Source organism: Monodon monoceros, unplaced genomic scaffold (genome assembly GCF_005190385.1).
Source record: "Monodon monoceros isolate NGI ecotype Baffin Bay Population unplaced genomic scaffold, NGI_Narwhal_1 Super_Scaffold_22, whole genome shotgun sequence".
Classification (NCBI taxonomy): Eukaryota; Metazoa; Chordata; class Mammalia; order Artiodactyla; family Monodontidae; genus Monodon; species Monodon monoceros.
In genome coordinates, this window is record NW_021703779.1 from 10,662,586 (window position 1) to 10,686,067 (window position 23,482).

The window sequence follows — 23,482 nt, forward strand, 5'->3', positions numbered from 1 at the left end:
ATTTTTTTTTTTTTTTTTTTTTTTTTTTGTGGCATGCGGCCCTCTCACTGTTGTGGCCTCTCCCGTTGCGGAGCACAGGCTCCGGATGCGCAGGCTCCGGATGCGCAGGCTCAGCGGCCATGGCTCATGGGCCCAGCTGCTCCGCGGCATGTGGGATCCCCCCGGACCGGGACACGAACCCGTGTCCCCTGAATCGGCAGGTGAATTCTCAACCCCTGCGCCGCCAGGGAAGCCCTCTCCTATCCTTTATTTATTTTGACTCAGGATTTTCCATGCACACCCTAGGCTTACAGCTTTGCAACTTTGTTCGGTTCCTTTTGGGAGGATTTTCCTTTTCTTTGTTAGTGCCAGTTATTTTTCATTTTCAGTGGCTGAGGTTTATATGTAGGATGGTTCATGTAAGTAAAATCGTCTTAGGCTCTTTTCAATGAGGTTTTAAAAAACTGTCTTTCTCCTTAGTATTTTTATGTCAGATAGTTGTTCCCAATGCAAGTTTAGCGTCTGTTTTCTTTTTAATCTGTGTGCTGGGACATGAGATTCATTCATTGTGTTTGACTGTAGCACACTGTTTGTACTTGAAGTGGTTGCCCAGACCTTTATGTAAATAATTACAGATAATCAATCGCATGTAATCATATTCAATTGATATACTTGTTATTCATAGCATTTGTATGAATCTATTAAGCAGGATGAAAACAGTAGATATGTTTTCTGTTTTATGTAATTCAGTATCAGGGTTTACAGCAATAGATTTCAACTTGGGCTGATTTTGCCTTCTTATTAGAGAATCAGCAGTGTCGAAAAATACTTTTGGTTTTCATGATTTGGGTGTCTTCAACCAACTTGTGAGTTATTTAACCTTAAAATGAGAGACTTGGGGACTTCCCTGCTGGTCCAGTGGTTAAGACTCCACGATTCCATTGCTGGGGTCACGGGTTCCATCCTTGGTCAGGGAACTAAGATCCCACATGCTGTTAGGTGTGGTCAAAAAAGAAAAAAAGACAGAGAGAAACTTAGACTCAGTATTTGCTATTTTATCTTACTATAATTCTTTAGTTGTAGTTATTCATTTAATTCCATTGATGGTTTTGGGTCAGGGTCTCTCTAGAGATTTTACTCAGGGTGCCAGCTGTGAGTAGCAGTCTTCTGTCTGAAGGCTTGACTGAGACTGGAGTATTCACATCTGTGATGACTTATTCAAAAGACTGTTGGCAGGAGGCATCAGTTCCTTGGATCGCTCTGTAGTGCTGCTTCAGTGTTTAGGGGCAAGTGTTAGCTGCCTTGTTAAGAATACCTTTGTTAAGCTTTAAGAATACTAATAACTGATAAAAAAATTTTGTACCTTGCTAGGGAAAATAATATTGAGGAATTTCAGTTTTTTCTCACATGAAGAGTAGAAATATGCAATGATTAAAGTTGGTGTAGACAATTGCAGGTAAAATTGCATGTTGTTTTTTATCACAGTAAGATAATTAGCAAAAGGAGCTTATTTTGTACGTTGGACTTAACAGGCTAGCAGTTCTCAATTTTTTTGGTTTCAAGGCTCCTTAACAGTAAAAAGTTTTGAGAATCTCATGAAGCACTAGTTTCTGTGTGTTATCTCTTGATATTTACCATGTTGTAAATTTAAATTACAGGTGAAAAATTGTTCAGTATTTCATTTGAAAACCAATTACATGGTAACAAATATTTTTGTGAAAGATAACTATTTTCCAAGTGGAAAAATTTTTAATAAACTATTTTTTAGAGGAGTTTTAGGTTTGCGGGAAGACTACACAGAAAATAGAGTTCCTATCCGTCCCCTTTTCTCTGTTGTTCACTTCTTGCTTCAGTATGATGTATTTGTTATGACTGATAAATTTGTATTGATACGTTAGTGTTAACTAAAGGCCATTGTTTTATGTTAGGGTTCATTCTTTATATTGTGCAATTCTGTCGGTTAGGACAAATGTATAATATCATGCATTCATCATTATAGGGAAAAGTTCCAGGTCCCTAAAATGCCCTGTGCTCTACTCGTTCATCTCTTCTTCCCACTCCCTGAATACTTGGTAGCCACTAAAGTTTCTGCTGTCTCCATAGTATTGCCTTTTCCAGAATGTTAAGTACTTGGAATCATACAGTATGTAGGCTTTTCAGACTGGTTATAAAGAAGACACTTTGCAACAGTATGAATTTGAGACTTCTCCATGTCTTTTTGTTGCATTATGTCATTTATTTCATCTATGAATAATGTATTATTTGAGTGTAACAGTATTTTTGTTGTTGTTTTTGTTTACCTATCTTGGTTGCTTCCAACTTTTGGCAAATGTGAATAGAGCTGCTAGAAACTTTTGTGCGCAGGTTTTGCCCAGGTTTGGACATAAGTTTTTTGCTTTTTTTAAAAAATAAATTTATTTACATTTGGCTGCATTGAGTCTTCATTGTTACGCATGGGCTTTCTCTATTTGCAGCGAGCAGAGGGCTACTCTTTGTTGTGGTGCAGAGGCTTCTCATTGCGGTGGCTTCTCTTGTTGCGGAGCACGGGCTCTAGGTGCGTGGGCTTCAGTAGTTGTGGCACACAGTCTCAGTAGTTGTGGTGTATGGGCTTAAGTTGCTCTGCAGCATGTGGGATCTTCCTGGGCCAGGGCTTGAACCTGTGTCCCCTGCATTGGCAGGCGGATTCTTAACCACTGTGACACCAGGGAAGTCCCTGGTGTTTTTTAAAAATAAATTTATTTATTTACGGCTGTGTTGGGTCTTCGTTGCTGCACGTGGGCTTTCTCTACTAGCAGAGAGCGGGGCTACTCTCCATTGCATTGCATGGGCTTCTCATTGTGGTGGTTTCTCTTGTTGCAGAGCACAGACTCTAGGCACGCAGGCTTCAGCAGTTGTGGCGCATGGGCTTAGTTGCTCCACGGCATGTGGGATCTTCCAGCACCAGGGCTTGAAGCTGTGTCCCCTGCATTGGCAGGTGGATTCTTAACCACTGCACCACCATGGAAGCCCTGGACATATGTTTTCGTTTGGGTAAATATCTAGGTGTATGATTGCTGGTTTGTATGGTAAACCTATTTTTAGTTTGTAAGAAACTGCTAAATTGTCTTTTGAAGTGATGGACTACCATTTTGTATTCTCACCAGCCGTGTGTGAAAGTTTTTCAATAAGGGGAATAAGGCTATCATTTTTATATTCTGGGTATGAGGACTAAAAGATTTGGTTTTTTCTGTAAATAGACTAAATAAGGGTAACAATGATTTAATATTCTATTTTGGTAGCCATTATAGATCACCATGCTTCTAGATCCTCAGGGAAGAAATTAGTGAGAGTGATTCAGAGATAGTTTTTGATCAATATATAAGATTCTGGATTTGGGGTGAGGAATTTCTTAACATTAGTTTGTGGAAACAGTTACAAAGGACATATGATAATTGGGAGTCCTTGGCATTTGTTTATGCAAATTCTGCCAGTGGTTGCTAGATTGGTGGAACACTTGACATATCTTACAGGCTTCTTGGGATTCATCATGAGCAAAACTTTAAGGCTGTTGTCATTATGGAGTTTATGTTTTACTGTCTTACAGAGAGATATTAACATAGATTCCAAAAAAAGGAAAGTGCAGGAGGCTGTGAGAGCCAAATGCAGGGGGATTGATGAGACTTGTCAGGGATACTTCAGAAAGGCCACATTTGAGTTGAAAGTTGCAGAATGAGTACAGAATTAACCAGAAAAATTACTGGTGCAAAGGTCCCAGAAATAACATGTGGAACAAAATTTAAAGGAACATGAAGAAGGAAAAAAAATTACTTTTAAATTAATATTTAGGTTTATTCTCCTGAAAATAGGATTCTCACTCAAATTTTGTTTTCTTATGAGAGAGGGAAAACTCTTGTAAGATCACTTATTAGGTAGTTGATTGTCTATTATCAGCTAGTTTTATAACCAGTTTGAGAAACTGTTGTTTTTATGCATTGTTCTATATAAACTACACTTTGTAAAGGCTTGCATTTTAGCATTGCATCTATATTATCGTAGACATATGTTAATAAGCCCATAGATAGCATATGAGGCTCATCATGCATGACAGGGAAATAATAATTAAGAATTGCTGTTTTGTTTAAGATACTCGTCCAGACTACCAGTACATTAAAGATATGCCTTCAGCCTTAACTGAATGCACTGTAGCAATTCAAGTTTTAATTTTAAATATTTGTATTAAAATTTAAATATGTGTTAATTTAGAAATAAGTATTTTTATACTTTACCTTATTCTTTTACATAGGACTTAAAAATGCTTACTGAATCATAGTACAGAATAAACTATTATATGCATTTAAATATTTAATTCAGTGTTTCATGTATATTTTTATAATACTAATTGCAAAATAGTTTGTAAGTAGTTTAAGATAGTTGTTATTAATGTTTACTGTCTTAGAATGGTTTGCAAGAGCAGTGAGGTTTAGTTAGCTTCATGTAGGCTAAGTATAGGTTGAGCTTTTCTGTTATACTGCTTGAATCTACTAAGTCCAGATTATATGTATGTTATTTAAATTGTATTAAAACATACATAAGAAAATTTAGCACTTTCCTCTTTTCAGCTATACCGTTTAGTGATATTAAGTACATTCATTCACATTGTTATGCAGCCACCCCCATTCATTTCCAGAACTTTATTCATCTTGTAAAAGTGAAACGATACCGTTAAACAATAACCATTTCCCCTTTCTCCTAGCTCCTGGCAATTACCCTTCTACTTTTTGTCTCTCTGAATTTGATTACACACCTTATATGAGTGGAATCATAAGTTAATTTGTCCTTTTGTGACTGGCTTACTTCATTACCATAATGTCCTCAAGGTTTATCCATGTTGTCATGTGGGTCAGAATTTACTTTTTCTAAGGCTGAATAGTATTCCACTGTGTGTGAATACCATATTGTATTAATCCATTCGTCAGTGGGTAATTTGGTAATTGGTTACACCTCTTGGTGATTAGGAGTAATGATGCAGTGAACACATTGTTGCAAATATCTGTATGAGACTCTGCCTTCAGTTCTTCTGCATATATACGCAAAAGTGGGATTGCTGGGTCATATGGTAATTCTATTTTTTTATTTTTTGAGATACTGCCATGTTTATTTCCCATGATGGTTGCACCATTTTACATTCCCAGCAGTAGTGTACAAGAGTTCCAGTTTCTCCACAACCTCATTAACCCTTATTCCTTTTTGTTTGTTTTCTGATTTTTTGATGGTAGCCATTCTAATGGGTGTGGGCAATATCTCATCGAGGTTTGATTTACATTTCTTTGATGATTAGTGATGCTGAGTATCTTTTCATATGCTCACTATTCATTTGTACATCATCTTTGGAGAATGTTTGAGTCCTCTGCCCATTTTTCAATCAGGTTATTTGATTTTGTTATTGTTGAGTTATAAGAATTCTTGAATATTCTGGGTATTGCTCCCACATCACATATGATTTTTACATTTTCTGTTCAGTTCTACAGGTTGATTTGTTCAATTCTGCCTTTCACATTGTTGATTGTGTCCATTGATGTACAGAATTTTTTGAGTTTGAGATCAGTTTATCTATTGTTGCTTTGTTGCCTGTGCTTTTGGTGTTTTTGTCAAGAAAATTTTGCCACATTTAATGTCATGAATATTTTCTCCTGTGTTTTGTTCTAGGAGTTTGATAGTTTGGGGTTTTAGATATTTAATCCTTTTTGAGTTAATTTTTGTGTGTGGTATTCTACGTCAATATATTACATTCTTTTTTACATGTAAATATTCAGTGGATATTCAGTTTTCCCAGCAACATCTGTTGAAAAGATTATTCTTTTCACATTGAATGTTCTTAGTACTCTTGTTGAAGATCATTTGACCATATGATTGAGGATTATTTCTGACATTTCTATTCCTTAGTCTACATGTGTGTCTTTATGTCAGAACTATACTACTTTGATTACTGTAGGTTTGTAGTTTGTCTTGAATCGGGGGTTTGACACCTTCAACTTTGTTCTTTTTCAAGGCTGTTTTAAGTATTTAGGAGTTCGCTTGACATTACATATAAATATTAGGATGGAGTTTTCTTTATCTTCAAACACTCTGTTTGAAGAATATTGATATTGATAGGGATTGCATTGCTTCTGTAGACTGACATCTTAATAAGTCTTCCAGTCTGCGATATGAGATATCTTCCCATTTATTCATGTCTTCAATTTCTTTCAGAAATGTAGTTTTTCAGGGTACGTGAAATCTTTCCTTCTTGGTTAATTTTATTCTTAAGTTTTCTTAATTTCCTTTTTGGATTGTTCATTGTTAGTGAACTGATTCTTAAGGTGATTTTTAAGAATCAAAATCATTTGTATCTTGCAACTTCAGTGAAATTGTTAATTAGTTCTAACACTTTTAAACTTATATTGTGGAAGCTTTAGTATTTTCTACATACAAGATTATATCATCTCCAACAGACATAATTTATCTTCATTTTTTGATTGGGATGCCTTTTTAAATTAATTAATTAATTTTCTTACCTAAATGCTCTGACTCAGAGTTACAGTTCTGTATTAAATAGAAGTGGTGGAAGTGATCAGCCTTATTTTATTCCAGATCTTAAAGGAAAAGCTTTCAGTATTGAGTATGATGTTTGTTGTGAGTTTTTCATATATGGCTTTTTATGTTGAGTTTCCTTCTCTTGCTTTTTTATTTCTTATGATAACGGTGTTCAGTTTTTTCTAACCCTTTTTATCAATCAGTTGAGATGATCATTGGTATTTTTCCCTTTATTCTGTTAATGTGGTATATTACATGGATTGATTTGAAAATCGTACTTGGTCGTGGTGTATAATCCATAATGTGCTGTTGAATTCAGTTTGCTAGTACAGTATTTTGGTGAGGATTTTTGCATCAGTATTCATCAGGGATATTGATCTCTAATTCCCTTGTTTGTAAAACACATTAAAAAAGAAAAGGATCTTAAATCAACAACCTAACTTGACAAGTTAAGGTACTAGAAGAAGAAGATACTCATCCCACAATTAGCAAGAGGAAGTAAATAATAAAGATTAGCACTGAATTAAAAGACAGAAGAGAGAAGAAATAGAGAAATAACTGAAACCAAACTGCTCTTTGAAAAGATCAATAAAATTGACAAATGGAATAATAATGAAGAGAAGACTCAAATTGCTGAAATCAAATGAAACTGGAGATATGACACCTGGTCGCAAAATATGTCAGATTCTAAGAAAACAGTATGAAGTATTATACATCACCAAGTTAAGTAAAGTAGAAGTAGATAAATACCTAGAAACATTAACCCTACCAGAACTAACTCATGAATAGACATAAAACTAGTAAGGAGAATGCATCAGTAATCAAAAATCTTACAACAAAGAAAAGCACTGGACCTGATGATGTCACTTGTGAATTCTGTCAAACATTCAAATAACATCATAGCAATCATTCTAAAATTTTTTTAAAAGTTGAGGAGGGAATGCTCCTCATTTGAGTCCAGCATTACCCTGGTACTTCAGCCAGAGAAAGACACTATAAGAAACCTACAGACAGGTATCCCTTGTAAACCATGATACACAATCATCAACAATATACTAACAAATTGAATTCAGCAGCATATTAAAATGATAATAGACAGTGAATAAGTGGGAGTTATTCCTGGAGTGTAGAGTGTAGGTTCAGTATATGAAAATAAATATAATCAAATTAACAATAAGGGAAAAGAATACATAATAGTCTCAATTGCTGCAGAAAAACATGTGGCAAAATTCTTTCAGCATTTTGAATATATCATCACTCTCCTAGCCTGCAGGTTTCTGCTAGAGAAATTTCTGATAATCATATATAGGTTCTGATAATCATATATAAGTTCTCTTGTATGTGACAAGTTATTTTTCTCTTGCTCTTTTTGAGATTCTCTTTTAGTCTGACTTCTAACAGTTTGATTATTAGGTGTCTTCGCATGGCTCTCTAGTTGTGTACTTCTTGGAGTTCTTTGTTGAAATTCTCATTTTGTTTCTGTATCATTTTCTGGTTTTGTTTAGTTATCTATCCGTGTTCTCTTTCATGTCATTCTGCATTTTTAAGACGGTTTAAAGAAATTCTTCTACGGGGTTGGTTTTTTGGACTTCTTCTTTTGATTAGGTCAGATTTCCCTAATCCCTAATGTTTTCATATGTTGTATAATTTTGTTGTTGAGATTTTGGGCATTGGAGAAAATATCTGCTGGTTCCAGTCTTTACTGACTGGCTTCGTGTAGGGGAAACCTTCACCAGTCAGTCCAGATAGATCTTTCAGACCTTCCTGGGCCTTCATGTCTTTTGGCTTTGTGTGCTTTTCTCCAACTATATGTGGGTACTTTGGGCCATGTTCATTTCCTGTGTTTCTCATTAAGAGTTCTTGGTTTCAGTTTAATTAATCTCTTGCTCCTCCTGTCTTCCCTGTTGAACTGCAGAGTTCTGCTATAACATGCTGTGGCACTCACCTGTTTTCAGTGGCCTCGAACACTATGCCACTGTCAGGCCATTTGGAAATCCCTAGGAAAGCCAGAAATCTAGACCTAAGTTCCACTTTATTCCTTCTGTCCTGAGAAAGGAGTCAGTTGGAGCAAGGAATTGGGTATTATTTTTTCTCTTTTGCTTTGAGCTACATTGGGTTGGGGAATGACCCAGTGTGAGTCAAACTTCATGAACTCTTATCCTCCTCACAGTTGTCGTTTCTGTTGTTTATGCAGTCATCTGGGTCCAGAAGCCCCATATTAACCAGTTTCTGGCTGTCTTACAATTATATTTTGATCCACATATTGCTGTTAACTTGTCTTTGAGGGAGATCTAGGGCCTGGAGCTTCATATTCTGCCATCTTGCTGACATCAGTCTCCTAGTACTAACTTTTATCTAGAGAAAGATGATACTTTCCTACTCCTAGAATATGTTGAACTACTAGAGCTTGAATATGACAGAAATGCTGTTGTGATCTAAAGGAAATATCTAACATTGCGGTTTTGAATTACATTTCAAATGATTTGGATAATTACTCAATTGCTCAGTTGTGTCTCAGGGTATGGTATCTTTGTAGTGCAGAGTTTCTCCCTAGACAAAACACAGAGGCTTTGTGAGAAGTAATGGGTCTGTGATGTTGGAGAAAGGTGTTTTATTTGAGGGAAGGGAGATTGCATGGTCACTTTGTTTTCATTTACCCTAATAATATCCTGTATTTTGAGAATGACTTATTCCCCTTGCTAAATTACTTAACATGTATCTCTGGATAGAGAGATAAGGGCAGACATAAAATGACAGATGAATACAATTTTAAGATATTTTAGTTCTAATAACCTCAAATGCCAAAGAGAATACTATGCAAGGGAAAAGTGTGTGAAGAAAAATTTAAGTAGGACCCCCTCACCTCCCACCCCAGGAAGTAGTGTTTTAGAGAGAGATGGGATTAATTCTAGGCTTCTGTACTTTCTTACCTGTGCTTTGTTAAATCACTTAATTTCTTAGAGCCTCAGGTTCCTAATTCATAGAACAAGTTTCACAAAATCTGTGTAACATTCAGTTATGAAAGTCTTAGTTGAGTCTTGCTCTTGGACCAAGTGTCATCTCTCATGTCCTCTGCAAAACACCCATACACATAAAGCTTTCATTGTAGGTTTAGAAATGCCTTATTTTCAGTCAGCCATGGAACTCCCTTAAGACGATTTCCTTAAAAGCAATTTTGAACACAAACCAGATGATGAGAAAGAGGAATGACAGACATTTTTTCAAGAAATTCCTGAAGGACAGGTATTAGTGACTTTCGCTAGAGGAGTTTTAAGCATATTTTTGACCAAGAAAAATGGATCCAGAAAGAAATGGAGAAGCCAAAGTTTAAGACCAAGGCCTTTTTACACACGGAACATACACAGTGGGATCAGTAGCCCAGGTAAAAGGACAAAAAGAACATTAGAATTGAATGGGTGGCTGATTTTTTTGAGTTGTAAGAAAAAATTAAATAGCTTTTGTTAGCAACAGAAGAACTCAACGAAAGATGATAGCGAATTTCTCTTGTTTTAATAATTGTCTACTTCATATAAAGTTTTTGAATGAGAATGTTTAAATATGGGAAAACAAAAGTGAAAGACTCTGTGATCTTCAGGTGACCATGTGGAGATATGTGTGTGTATATGTATTTATGTAATCTGTATGGATACTTTAGATGTTTTCTTGATCTACTTTCCCCCTCTAATCCTACCTTTATGAAATCATGTTTTATCTTAATTTGGCTTTTCATTTTATTTATTTAAGAGCAGTCTACACCTTTAAGTATCTATATTTTCTCAGTATTTGATGGGCATTTTATAGATTCTTTTGTTAAGTAAAAGATAACTAAGAACTTTGTATTTTTTCTGGAATATTGTATCTAATATTAAGACTTTTATGTTTTCTTGTTATAACTACTGGTACAACAATGTAAATTTACTGAGTAACAATATTTATAAAAATTTTACTTTTTCACTTCTATTTCATTTTTATAGCCATCTCTTATTGATTGTAAAGACTCTGGTGATTACCATACACATTAAAATTAGAACGATTCATTATTTATTTTTTTAATATTTAATACAAGTATACCTTTTGTTCCCTTCTACTTTTAGGTAATGAAATGGTCTCTGCAAGATGGTCTATCTTTGAATTGGAGATATTTAAGGCTGACATATGCTGGTACTTCAACTCTTATAAGTGGACTATAATTTCTTCTCTTACGACGACTAAATAAACAGACAAAATAGCAAAAATCTGTTCTGTGTCGAGTATGACAGCCACTACTCGTGGCTCTCCAGTAGGAGGGAATGACAGCCAGGGCCAGGCTCCTGATGGACAGTCTCAGCCCCCCTTCCAGAATCAGGTAGGTAATGAAGGCTGTGTTCTCTTGGGTGCTATGGATTAGTAAACGATGGCCAGATGTCCTGAATAATTTGTAAAGTAATCATAAAAGCTATTGTCATTTTAAGTTACACTTTAAAAAAGTCACTGAGGTTCTTAGTAAAAGGAACCGTACTATACGTATGCTTGAGAATGTACCTCTACTTTATTTTATATGGAAGGCCCTCTGAGCATGAGGGCAAGAGTTAAATCAGTCATTGTATCCTTTAGTTATCAGCATAGATTCAAGTCAGCTGTTTTTGTTGACATCCCATCTTTGTACCCACATGTACCTTATGCATCTGGTTAAGTAATATAATATCTAATCTTCAGATATTCCATATCTTTAGATTAAAAATTCCACGTCTTTAAAATGAAGATAAATGAAATAATGTAAGTAGAGAGTTTGACAGATTTTAGTGCCAAAAGTTTTGTGCTGGCCTACACGGAAATAGTTTTTTTCCTTTTGTCTGGAAGAATTTGTATAAAATAAATGTATTCAAAGCTTAATTAACATTAATTCTTTGATTCTAATATCAGATATTGGTCATTTGTATTTATTATGTCTTAGGGGATTAATCAGTTTCATTAAATTTTGCAAAATGGAGTTTTGGAAAGGTATTGCCTTTTATTTTTCTCCTCCCATTTATAATTTTTTTTCATGTTCGTTAGATCATTCCTTTTGTTTTCCTGGGGTTTAATTTGTTGTTCATTTTCTAGTTTCCTGGTAATGAACTTTAAATAATTGATTGTTCAGCTTTTCTTTCACTTTTTCCATTTTCTAAAACATGCATTTTATACTATAAATTTTTGCTAAACCATATCCTGTAACTTTTTTTTTTTTTTTTGCGGTACGGGGTCCTCTCACTGTTGTGGCCTCTCCCGTTGCGGATCACAGGCTCCGGACGCGCAGGCTCAGCAGCCATGGCTCATGGGCCCAGCCGCTCGGCGGCATGTGGGATCTTCCCAGACTGGGGCACGAACCCGTGTCCCCTGCATCGGCAGGCGGACTCTCAACTACTGCGCCACCAGGGAAACCCTGTATCCCGTAACTTTTGATATGTTTATGTTTAGTGTTACTCAGTTAACATTTTAAAATTTGCGTGGTAATCTTTCTTTGTAAGGATTCTTTATAAACACCATGCTTCGTTTTCAAGCAGTTAGAGATTTTCTGTTTAACTTTCTGTCATTGGTTTGTAGCTTAATTCCTCTGTGATTAGTGAATCTATTCTCAGTGATGCCACACTTAGGAACTTATTGAGGGTTGGTATGTTACTCAACATAGGGTTAATTTCACTTCTGCTTGGCAAAAATACTATATATTATGTATGCTGTAGCATTCATTATGCATGTCAGTTGTTTCCAGTTTTCTCAGTATTCATTGCATATGTTTTATATAACCTTGTTTTATTTTGTTTTAAATCTGCTGGTTTTATTACTCGTTGAGAATTCTGTTGATCTCCACCTGGGATTGTGGGCTTGCCCATTCCACTTTTATATGCTATATTAATTTTAGCTAGACATATTTTGAACCAATAAGATGCATTCACATTGAAAATAGTGATTTTGCGGGGAGGGGGTGTTTGACTCATTAATCTTTACGTGCACACCTCTTATGTGTGTAGAGATCTCTTTAATTAATTTTATAAATTTATTTATATATTTTATATTTGGCTGCATAGGGTCTTTGTTGTGGTTCTTGGACTTCTCATTGTGGTGGCTTCTCCTGTTGAGGAGCATGGGCTCTAGGTGTGCGGGCTTCAGTAGCTGTGGCTCGTGAGCTCTAGAGCGCAGACTCAATAGTTGTGGCACATGGGCTCAGTAGTTGTGGCTCGTGGGCTCTAGAATTCAGGCTCAGTTGTTGTGGCGCATGGGCTTAGTTGCTCTGCAGCATGTGGGATCTTCCCAGGCCAAGGCTCGAACCTGTGTCCCTTGCATTGGCAGACGAATTCTTAATCACTACGCCAACAGGGAAGTCCTAGAGATCTCTTTAATCTCCAGTAGTTCTTCCTACCTCAAAGCCTAACTCTCACATATTAGTATAGGTGCACCACTTTGCAGGGAGGGAGGAAAGTTATTGTTATGAAGGATATCTTATCCTTTTTTTTTTTAAACACGTTTGTTATTTTTACTGTCTTTCATTAATTCCCCTGGGTACTACTGTTTTTAAGTTGTTCTCTTTTGTACTTTTTACTTGTTTTTAATGGGATTTTAGGTTCAGAGCAGACTTGAGCAGAAAGTACAGAGTACTTGCCTATACTACCCTCACACCCCCCACCACAACCATCCTTGTTAAAATCAATGAATCTATATTGACAGATCATTATCACTCAAACTCCATAGTTTACATTATGGTTCACTTGCATGTTATCTTCTGGGAGGATTACAGTATTGTGTTTTACATTTAGGTTTCTGATCCACTTTGAGTTTTCATCGTGAAGGGTGTATCGTCTTGTATCTGAATTCATTACTTTGCTTGTGGATATCCAGTTGTTACAACATTATTTATTGTAAGGATGTCTTTTCACCATTATTGTCTTTGTTCCTTTGTCAAAGATCAGTTGACTGTTGGTATGGGTCTATTTCTATATGTTTCTTCATTCCTTGAACTTTATGTTTGTTTTTAGTATGTAAACTTTTAGACAGTTTTCAGCAAATGCAACATAAAGTTGAATTTCCTTTTTTTTTTTTTTTTCAGTATGCGGGCCTCTCTCACTGTTGGTGAAGAAGGAAGAAGAAATTCGTGCTAGGTTTGCAGTTCCACCTCTAACTGCAAAAGTTATATAGCCACAGTGCATGATAAATGCTTAGTTTAGATGGAAAAGGCATTACATTTGTACAAGGTGTTTTTTTGTTTGTTTGTTTGTTTGTTTTGAGGTACTCGGGCCTCTCACTGTTGTGGCCTCTCCTGTTGCGGAGTACAGGCTCCAGACACGCAGGCTCAGTGGCCATGGCTCACGGGCCTAGCCGCTCCGTGGCATGTGGGATCTTCCCGGATCGGGACACGAACCCGCGTCCCCTGCATCGGCAGGTGGACTCTCAACCACTGTGCCACCACGGAAGGCGAAATTTTGCTTTTGATCCACTCAGTCTTTGTCTTTTTTTTTTTTTTTTTTTTTTTTAAGTCTTTGTCTTTTAATTAGTGTATTTAGACTACTGATGTTTAAAGTGATTATTGAAATAATTGGATTAATACCTTCCATATTTGTTACTGTTTTCTATTCATTGCTCTTGTCCTTTGTTCCTGGTTTTGTGTGCCACTTTCCTTCCGCCTTTTGTGGTTTTAATTGAGCATTTTATGATTCTCATTTCCCTCCTTTTTTAGCATATCAGTCATAATTTTTTTTCCTTTATAGTGGTTGCCTTAGTGTTTGCAATATACGTTTCTAATTAATCTGTACATTCACTTTCAAATAACACGATACAGTTTTATGGGTAGTTTAAGTTCCTTATAATAAATTATTCATAACTCCTCCCTTTGGTTCTTTATATCACTGCCATTATTTATTTCATTCACCCCAAATCTATTATCCTTAAATATATTGTTGCTTACATTATTTTGGACACATTATGAGTTCACATAAGAACTAAGATAACGAAAGTATTTATTTTGTCTTTACTTACTCCTTTTCTAATGCTTTTCCTTTCTTTATGTAGAACTGAGTTTCTGACCCATATCACTTTTTTTCTGTCTGAAAAACCTAAAATTTCGTGCAAGGCAGAACTACTGACTATAAATCCCCTTAATTTTTGTCTTAAAGATTCCTCCTTCACTTTGAAGTGTGTTAGTTTCCAGGACAGAGATTTCTAGATGGGTGGTTGTTTTCTCTTAACCCTTTGTTTTTTAATTTTATTGGAGTATAGTTGATTTACAATGTTGTGTTAGTTTCTGCTGTACAGCAAAGTGAATCAGTTATAAATATCCATGTATCCACTCTTTTATAGATTCCTTTCTGTATAGGTCATTACAGAGTATTGAGTAGAATTCCCTGTGCTATACAGTAGTTCCTTATTAGTCACCGATTTTATATAGTACTGTGTATATGTCAATTCCAATCTCCCAATTAATCCCTCCCCCTCTTACCCCCTTAACTCTTGAAATATTGTGGGTTTTTACCCCCTTAACTCTTGAAATATTGTGGGTTTTTTTTTCCTTCATGGCTTCTGAGGAAGAGTCTGCTGTAACTTTTTTTAAATAATTTTTTTGATATGGACCATTTTTAAAGTCTTTATTGAATTTGATACAGTATTGGTTCTGTTTTATGGTTTGTTTTTTTGGAGGCATGTGGGAGCTTATTTAGCTCCCCGACTAGGGATTGAACCTATGCCCCCTGCATAGAAAGGTGAAGTCTTTTTTTTTTTTTCTTTTCTTTTTTCAGTACGCAGGCCACTCACTGTTGTGCCCTCTTCCATTGCGGAGCACAGGCTCCGGATGCACAGTCTCAGCGGCCATCGCTCACGGGCCCAGCTGCTCCACGGCATGTGGGATCCTCCTGGACCAGGGCACGAACCTGTGTCCCCTGCATTGGCAGGCGGACTGTCAACCACTGTGCCACCAGGGAAGCCCGGAAGGTGAAGTCTTAACCACTGCACCACCAGGGAAGTCCCAGCCTGCTGTAACTTTTATCCTTGCTCGTTTATAGGAAAGATTCCCCAGCCCCCCAACTAATGACTTCTTTCAAGATTTTTCTTTACCATTTACTTTTTGCAGTTTGAATATGATATGCCTAGGTGCTTTTCTTTCTTTCTTTTTCAGACATTTATCCTGCTTGTTTTTCTCTGAGGTTTTTGGATCTGTGCTTTGGTGTAAGACATTAATTTGGGGAAAATTCTGTCATTGTTTCAAATATTCTTTTTTTTTCTCTTTCTGCATTCTGGAATTCCAAGTATGCACATGTTACACCTTTTGTAGTAGTCCTTCAGTTTGTTCCTCTTTTTTCTTATCTTTTTTCTCTTTGCTTTCCAGTGTTGGAAGTTTCTCTGGACATATGTTTAACCTTAGAGATTCTTTCCTCAGCTGTGTCTAGTCTACTAAGGAGCCCATCACAGGCATTCTAAATTATTGTTACACCATTTTTGATCACTTGCATTTCCTTCTGGTTCTTTATTAGGATGTCATCTCTCTGCTTACATTACCCATATCTTCTTTAATGTTTACATTTTCCATTAGTGTCCTTGGCACATTAGCTGTAGTTAAAGTTTTGATCTGATAATTCCATCATCCCTCCCGTATTTGAGTCTGATGCTTGCTTTGTCTCTTCAAGCTATGTTGATTATCTTTTAGTATGCCTTGTAATTTTTTGTTGAAACCTGTACATACTATATTGGATGGTAGTAAGGAGGGACAGAATTACTGGAGAGGGCTAGTATTGGGTATTTCTCTTTTCCCCTCGTGGAAGGCTATATAGCAGGCTAGAATTTGCTATTTTCCTTATTTCGGGTTGGTTAGGTTCTGATAAAAACCTAGGCGATTAGGCTCTGGTAAAAGTATTTCCTGAGGATAGGCGCTATTAAGAACAGAATGCTTGGGGACATATTTCAGAACGGCTACTTTGTACCACCTCCTCCTCCTCGAAACACAAGGGAATTTTTCTCTGATCTTCACTGTGATAACTTGATACGACTTCTGGAAGTAAAACTCAGAAAAGTGTGGAAGTTTCCTTAAGTTTAGACCCCCCGGAGTTTTTAACTCTCAGACTTTCCATACTCCGCTTCCAGCAGTTAATGAATTAACAGTTTAGGCTTTCTTATCCCAGTACAGTAGTATCCCTCCCCTGCAGCTTATCCCCAAGGAATACATTCCGAGACCCACAGTGGATGCTTGAAATTTCAGGTGGCACCGAACCCTGTATATGTAGTATGCTTTTTCCTAACCATTGGTACCTACGATAAAGTTTAATTTGTAAATTATGTACAGTAAGAGGTGTACAATTTTATTAATAATAAGATAGACAATTGTTGGGGACTTCCCTGGCTGTCCAGTGGTTAAGACTCTGACCTCCCTGTACAGGGGGCACAAGTTTGATCCCTGGTTGGAGAACTAAGATCCCTCATGCCACACAGCTGCCTAAAATAAATAAATTTAATTAAATAAAATAGAAAAATTGCAGTAATAACATACTATAATAAAAATCATGTGAATGTGGTCTCTCAAAACACCTTGTACGGGCTTCCCTGGTGGTGCAGTGGTTGAGGGTCCGCCTGCCGATGCAGGGAACACGGATTCGTGCCCCGATCCGGGAAGATCCCACATGCCGAGGAGCGGCTAGGCCCGTGAGCCATGGCTGCTGAGCCTGCGCGTGTGGAGCCTGTACGGGAGAGGCTACAACAGTGAGAGGCCCGAGTACCGCAAAAAAAAAACCAACCAAACAAACAGAAAAACACCTTGTACAAATGTAATGCCTTTTCCATCTAAACTAAGCATTTATCATGCACTGTGTCTATACCTTTTGCAGTTAGAGGTGGAACTGCAAACCTAGCATGAATTTCTCTTTCCTTCTTTACAGTTTCATAGGTAGAAAATTCATTCTTACCATAGGTGTTAGTAGCCTTATATGATTTTTTTTCTTCCCTTGTTAATTCAAGAACTTTCAGCTTTTCACCTTAAGAACTTTACAGCTTTTCTTTGGCATTTCTGAATTGCCAGAATCACTATGCTTGTGCTTGGTGGTGATAATTAAGTAAAATAAGGGTTTCTTGTAAGAACACAAGCACTGCATTACGAGGACAATCTGATAGCCAGGTGATAACCGAAGTGATAATATTCTTGTCCAGTGCAGGACCGGTTGGGCAGGAGCAGGATGCCTTGAGATTTCATCAAGTTACTCAGGGCCCACAATTTAAAAACTTGTGAATTGTTTATTTCTTGAATTTTCCATTCCATAGATTTAAACCACAGTTGACTGTGGGTAACTGAAACTGCAGAAAGCAAAACTGCAGCTAAGAGAGGGATTACTGGTCTGGTTTCCATGGAGGTTTCTGCTTGTGGTTTTCTGCTCTGGTAATTTTTGATTCTTTGTGTCTGCCCCCCCAACTCTATTTTGATTTTGTGTGCAGCAGTTTTCCCCTTTGACCTTAATTATCTGCTCGATGTGAGAAGAGTTGTTGATTTTCATTTTATTCAGCTCTTTTATTTTTTAAATATTCCCTTACTGGTTCTTTTTGAAGTATACTTAATTTACAGTGTTGTGTTAGTTTCAAGTGTACTGCAATACTATTTAGCTCTTTTAATTGTTAGTAAGGAGTGACAGCTTACGAGCTCCTTACATATTGGACTGGAAACCAGAAGTCTCTTCCTATACATTTACTTTCTTCTTTTTTGTGTACTTGTATTTAAGTATCTATATTTTATGTAGCCTATGGCTAAGTTGGTTTTTTTTTTTTTGTAACTTAAAACAACACCCATTTTCTCACAGTTTTGGTGAGTGAAGAATTTGAGAGTAGATTAGCTGACTGGCTCTGCCTCAGTATCTTTTTTTATGGTTGTGGTCAGCATGTCACCTTGGATTATAGTTTTCTGGAGATTTGACTGGGTTTGGTGACTTCATTTCCACAGTGGCTCACTCAGATGACTATTGGCTGGGGATCTCAGTTCCTTACCATGTGGGCCTCTGTACCTGTGCACATTGCCTTCAAGACACTGTTATAAGTGTCTTCAGGACATGTTACTTAACATTTTCCGGAAAGATAGCTCTAAGAGAGTCACCAGAAGTTATGGTGACTTCTGTAATGTAGCCTCAAAAGTTACTCTTTTCCACACTTTGCATAAAGATTTGTAATTACGGAGGTTCAGTACAACTGTACTGTATTAGCAGTAAACATTACAGAAACTGATGTTCTCTAATTTTAATCTGGTTAATTCATGTAGTACAGTGTAGCTATGAATTAACTTTTATAAGATTCTTAATTATGTGGAAGAATACTCATAGGTTGACAGGAAAAGATATCAGTGTGATTTCCATTTTGTCAAATATTTACAGATATATATTGACAATAAAAAATTTATATTTTCACATAACCTGTGTTGGCATCTGAATTGCTAAATATTGTACATGTTATAAAAATTTAAATCTATAGTATTTAATTTTAAGGCCTCATCACCTGATTCCTTCAATGAGAATTCCCCACCAGCTCGTCCAGATGAACAAGGTCAAGGTGATGCTCCACCACAGCATGAAGATGAGGAACCTGCATTTCCACATACTGACCTGGCAAAGTTGGATGACATGATCAACCGGTAAGTTCGTTGTTTTGGGCGGGGTTTGTTGGTTGGTTGTGTTTTTTTGTTTTGTTTCATTTTGGGTTTGGTGTTTTTGTTTTATTTTATTGTAGTGTAATTGATTTACAATGTTGTGTTAATTTCTTCTGTACATCAAAGTGGCTCAGTTATACACATATATATTCTTTGTCATCTTTTCCATTGTGGTTTGTCATAGGATTTTTTTTTAAATTAATTATTTGGTTGTGTTGGGTCTTCATTGCTGCACACGGGCTTTCTCTAGTTGCATTGCGTGGGGGCTACTCTTTGTTGCGCTAAACAGGCTTCTCATTGCAGTGGCTTCTCTTGTTGCGGAGCTCAGGCTTTAGGCACGTGGGCTTCAGTAGTTGTGGCACATGGGCTCAGTAAGTTGTGGCTTGTGGGCTCTAGAGCACAGGCTCAGTAGTTGTGGCGCACGGGCTTAGTTGCTCTGCAGCATGTAGGATCTTCCTGGACCAGGGATCAAACCCGTGTCCCGTGCATTGGCAGGCGGATTCCTAACCACTGCGCCACCAGGGAAGTCCCTGTCACTGCATATTGAATATAGGTCCCTGTGCTGTACAGTAGGACCTTGTTGTTTAGCCATCCTATGTATTATGGTTTGCATCTGCTAAGCCCAAACTCCCAGTCCTTCCCTCTTCTAACCTTAGGGTTAGTTTTAATTTTTTTTTTTTTAACGGAGGCAATAAACTAAAAAAACCTATCAGCATTGCAGCTGGTAGTAAATGAGAAAAAGTGGACTTCAATGTCATAGTCATCTTACTGTCCTTTTTTTAAAATATATATTTAAATTTATTTATTTATGGGTGCATTGGGTCTTCGTTGCTGCATGTGAGCTCTCTCTAGTTGCAGTGAGCGGGGGCTCCTCTTTGTTGTGTGCAGTGCGAGGGCTTCTCATTGTGGTGGCTTTTCTTGTTGCGGAGCACGGGCTCTAGGCGTGTGGGCTTCAGTAGTTGTGGCTCACGGGCTCTAGAGTGCAGGCTCAGTAGTTGTGGCTCACGGGCTTAGTTGCTGGGCGCCATGTGGGATCTTCCCGGAACAGGGATTGAACCCATGTCCACCATGCATTGGCAGGTGGATTCTTAACCATTGCATGACCAGGGAAGTCCCTTACTGTCTTCTTAATAGCCTTCACATTTTAGTCATTACCAAATACTTTATAACTCATTGTTCCCAATGCAGGCATTTGTATGGAGTTTTTTGTTTGTTTTTTTCTGGTACACGGGCCTCTGTTGTGGCCTCTCCCATTGTGGAGCACAGACTACGGACGTGCAGGCTCAGTGGCCATGGCTCATGGGCCCAGCTGCTCCGCAGCATGTGGGATCTTCCCGGACCGGGGCACAGGCCGTGTCCCCTGCATCGGCAGGCGGACTCTCAACCGCTGCGCCACCTGGGAAGCCCTGTGTATGGACTTTTTAAAATTGAAAGACAATGATGATAAGGATAAAGCTGTTAAAATATGATGATATGTGATCTTACTTGGTATGTTTCTTGCCTAGAACTATATGTGGATATTTCCTTTTGAGTGTTTATGCAGTTCGTTTCTCCATGGTATACTGACTACTAGAGTTGCTAAATGACTTTTGTTATTTCTACGATGTCCATTTTCTATAGGAGTCCACTTTTTCTCATTATTACCAGTTGCAGTTCTGATAAAGTAGTGCTTTTCTAGTTTATTACTTCCAGTTTTTTACGGATCAACAACAGGGTCCTACTGTATAGCACATTACTGTAAGAGATTGTATTATTGTTTACTTTGTCTGATGCTTGTTGTTATTACTAGAGTGTACTTCTAATTAGAACCAGAGGACTGAGTTATAGTAAATCCTTAGTGGCAGGGAACTAAAAAAGATGCTTTTCTGTAACTAAAAGTAACCCAAAAAGGTAGTATCAATTTATGTCTAACAGATGATTTGTAATAAGAAATCTTTATCAAAATAAGAATATTTGGGAATTTTGCTATATTTCAGGAAAGGGTTTAAGGGATAGATAGAAGTAAGTTCTTTAGGGGAAGTAGTGGGTTAGTAGTGGATATATTCCTAAATGACTGAGCTTTTTTGATATTGGGGAAAATACTAATTGGGTATGGTGGTATCTGTATCATTGCTTTGATGTTGAAGTATACTTATTGTATAAAAGCTTGGAGACCATATGAGTCCCATAATCTTCAGGAGAGGTTGATAGATCGTCCTGTGAAGGTGAATTGAGAAATCAGCCATTTGTCTTCTCGTTTCTTTTGTCTGTTGTGAAGAAGACAAAAGAAAAGGGTTGTCATACTTGTTTTTTTCTCACTAATAAACCTGAACCTCAAAAGAACACTTTTCCTACTAACCTTAACAACAGGTATACACTTAATAATTATTTTTAGTTTTAGTGGTCTGTGAAAGTTATTAAATGAATTCTCCCTTAATGCTATGTCTGTAGTGTTAGTACTTTAAGAAATTGTGTGTGTAAATACAGTAGCACTAAGCAAGTAATTTGCCAATCTCTTTTTAAAATTTTATGATGAATACATAATATAGTCAGGGTTTCTTCACTTTTTTATAGTAAAAGCAATTACAGTAGGTAAGTTATTTATGGTATTTCATTTGTGCTCAAACAATGCAGCATTTTAAAACTCTATGATAATTTTTAGGCCTCGATGGGTGGTTCCAGTTTTGCCGAAAGGGGAATTAGAAGTGCTTTTAGAAGCTGCTATTGATCTTAGTAAAAAAGGTGAGTTTATATTTTACTGTACTTTTTATTATGTATGCTATTATATATTTTTTCACATTAAAAAAAAATTTTATTTATTTTGCTGCGTTGGGTCTTTGTTGCTGTGCGTAGGCTTTTCTCTATTTGTGGCGAGAGGGGGCGCATGGGCTTCAGTAGTTGGTGGCTCACGGGCTCTAGAGCGCAGGCTCAGTATTTGTGGCGCATGGCCTTAGTTGCTCCGCATGTGGGATCTTCCCGGACCAGGCTCGAACCCATGTCCCATGCATTGGCAGGCGGATTCTCAACCACCGTGCCACCAGCGAAGGCCCCACATTGTTTTTGAAGGCTTTGTTTTTTTCAATTATAAAATGCTAGACTACACTATATCGCTAAACTTTCTAGTAGGGCTTATGTATATTAAACTTAGAGCAGAATGTTCATAGAAACCTTAAGACAGCCTTTAAGGACCTCTGAGTCCTTTAAAATGTAATGCAGAATTTTATATGACTATTCATGTTTCTTAGAACAGGATCTGTTGTTTTATATTTTGAAAGAAGTTGTTACTCAAAAGTCAAAAACATTTTTTAGAATGTAATAGATTTAAAAAATCTGTTATGTGAAAGAGTACACATTATAGCATATTTTACAGTTTATAAACTGTAAAACATTATAGAATATTTTACAGTTTAAAAACACTGTGTGGCCATATGACTTCAGTTATTTTTGTAGAGTTTTTTTTTTTGGTACCTAAACCATTTATATTTGAGAAATATGTTAATTTGCAAAATAATTCAGTAAAAAATATTTTAACTCAGCCATTTGAATCACTTACTAAAAAGCCAGTGAATTAAATGACATGCTAATGGAAGCCCCATCTGTTATTGTCTTTGTAATAAGCTGTCAAGATTGTATGTTTGACATTTTTTTAAACACAGAAAGGTTTTTTCTGAGAAAGATAAAAAATCTTGGGAAATAAGGGTGTTTTGTGTGTGTGTTTTAAAGCAATTAACAAAATCTGTTACCAGATGTAAAAGTTTTGTGCTGCAACACATCATTTTTCAACGAATTTCTTCTAATAGGTGCATCTGAATTCTTGTAGCAAATGACTAATTTTTGTTTTATATTGTACTTGATTAAGGCCTTAAAGGCCAAAACAAAGGGCAGTAGCATTATATTTTCTGGTTCATCCAATGAGGAGTTGAAATGGGCTATCCACAGATGTATTTACTGAGTGTAATGTCATTAGGCAAATTTTTAACATCTGTGATACCTTGGGAAATCTGTCTGACTCCCTGGCAAGGGTAATAATTTTATTTAACTTATAGAGACCTAACATTTAAAGAATGTTTCATGTTTTGTTTTTTTTTTTGCGGTACGCAGTCCTCTCACTGTTGTGGCCTCTCCTGTTGCGGAGCACAGGCTCCGGATGCACAGGCTCAGCGGCCATCGCTCACGGGCCCAGCCGCTCCGTGGCATGTGGGATCTTCCCAAACTGGGGCACGAACCCATGTCCCCTGCATCGGCAGGTGGACTCTCAACCACTGCGCCACCAGGGAAACCCTCATGATTTTAAAAAAAAAACTTACAGACATAATCTAGTGTCCTATGAAAATATCTTACCAGATAAAAAATGTTTCT

The 23,482-nt window shown here is 37.0% G+C and overlaps 1 protein-coding gene across 1 annotated transcript in view; it reads left to right on the forward strand.

The window, feature by feature from the left end:
* Nucleotides 1-23,482, forward strand: part of LOC114906433 (probable ubiquitin carboxyl-terminal hydrolase FAF-X) — a 140,464-nt gene that overhangs the window by 9,427 nt on the left and 107,555 nt on the right. The window contains exons 2-4 of the mRNA XM_029241229.1: nucleotides 10,626-10,876; nucleotides 18,984-19,129; nucleotides 21,786-21,865. Coding sequence (XP_029097062.1) covers nucleotides 10,784-10,876; nucleotides 18,984-19,129; nucleotides 21,786-21,865 — 319 coding nt within the window. The 5' untranslated portion in view covers nucleotides 10,626-10,783. The remainder of the gene's footprint in view (nucleotides 1-10,625; nucleotides 10,877-18,983; nucleotides 19,130-21,785; nucleotides 21,866-23,482) is intronic.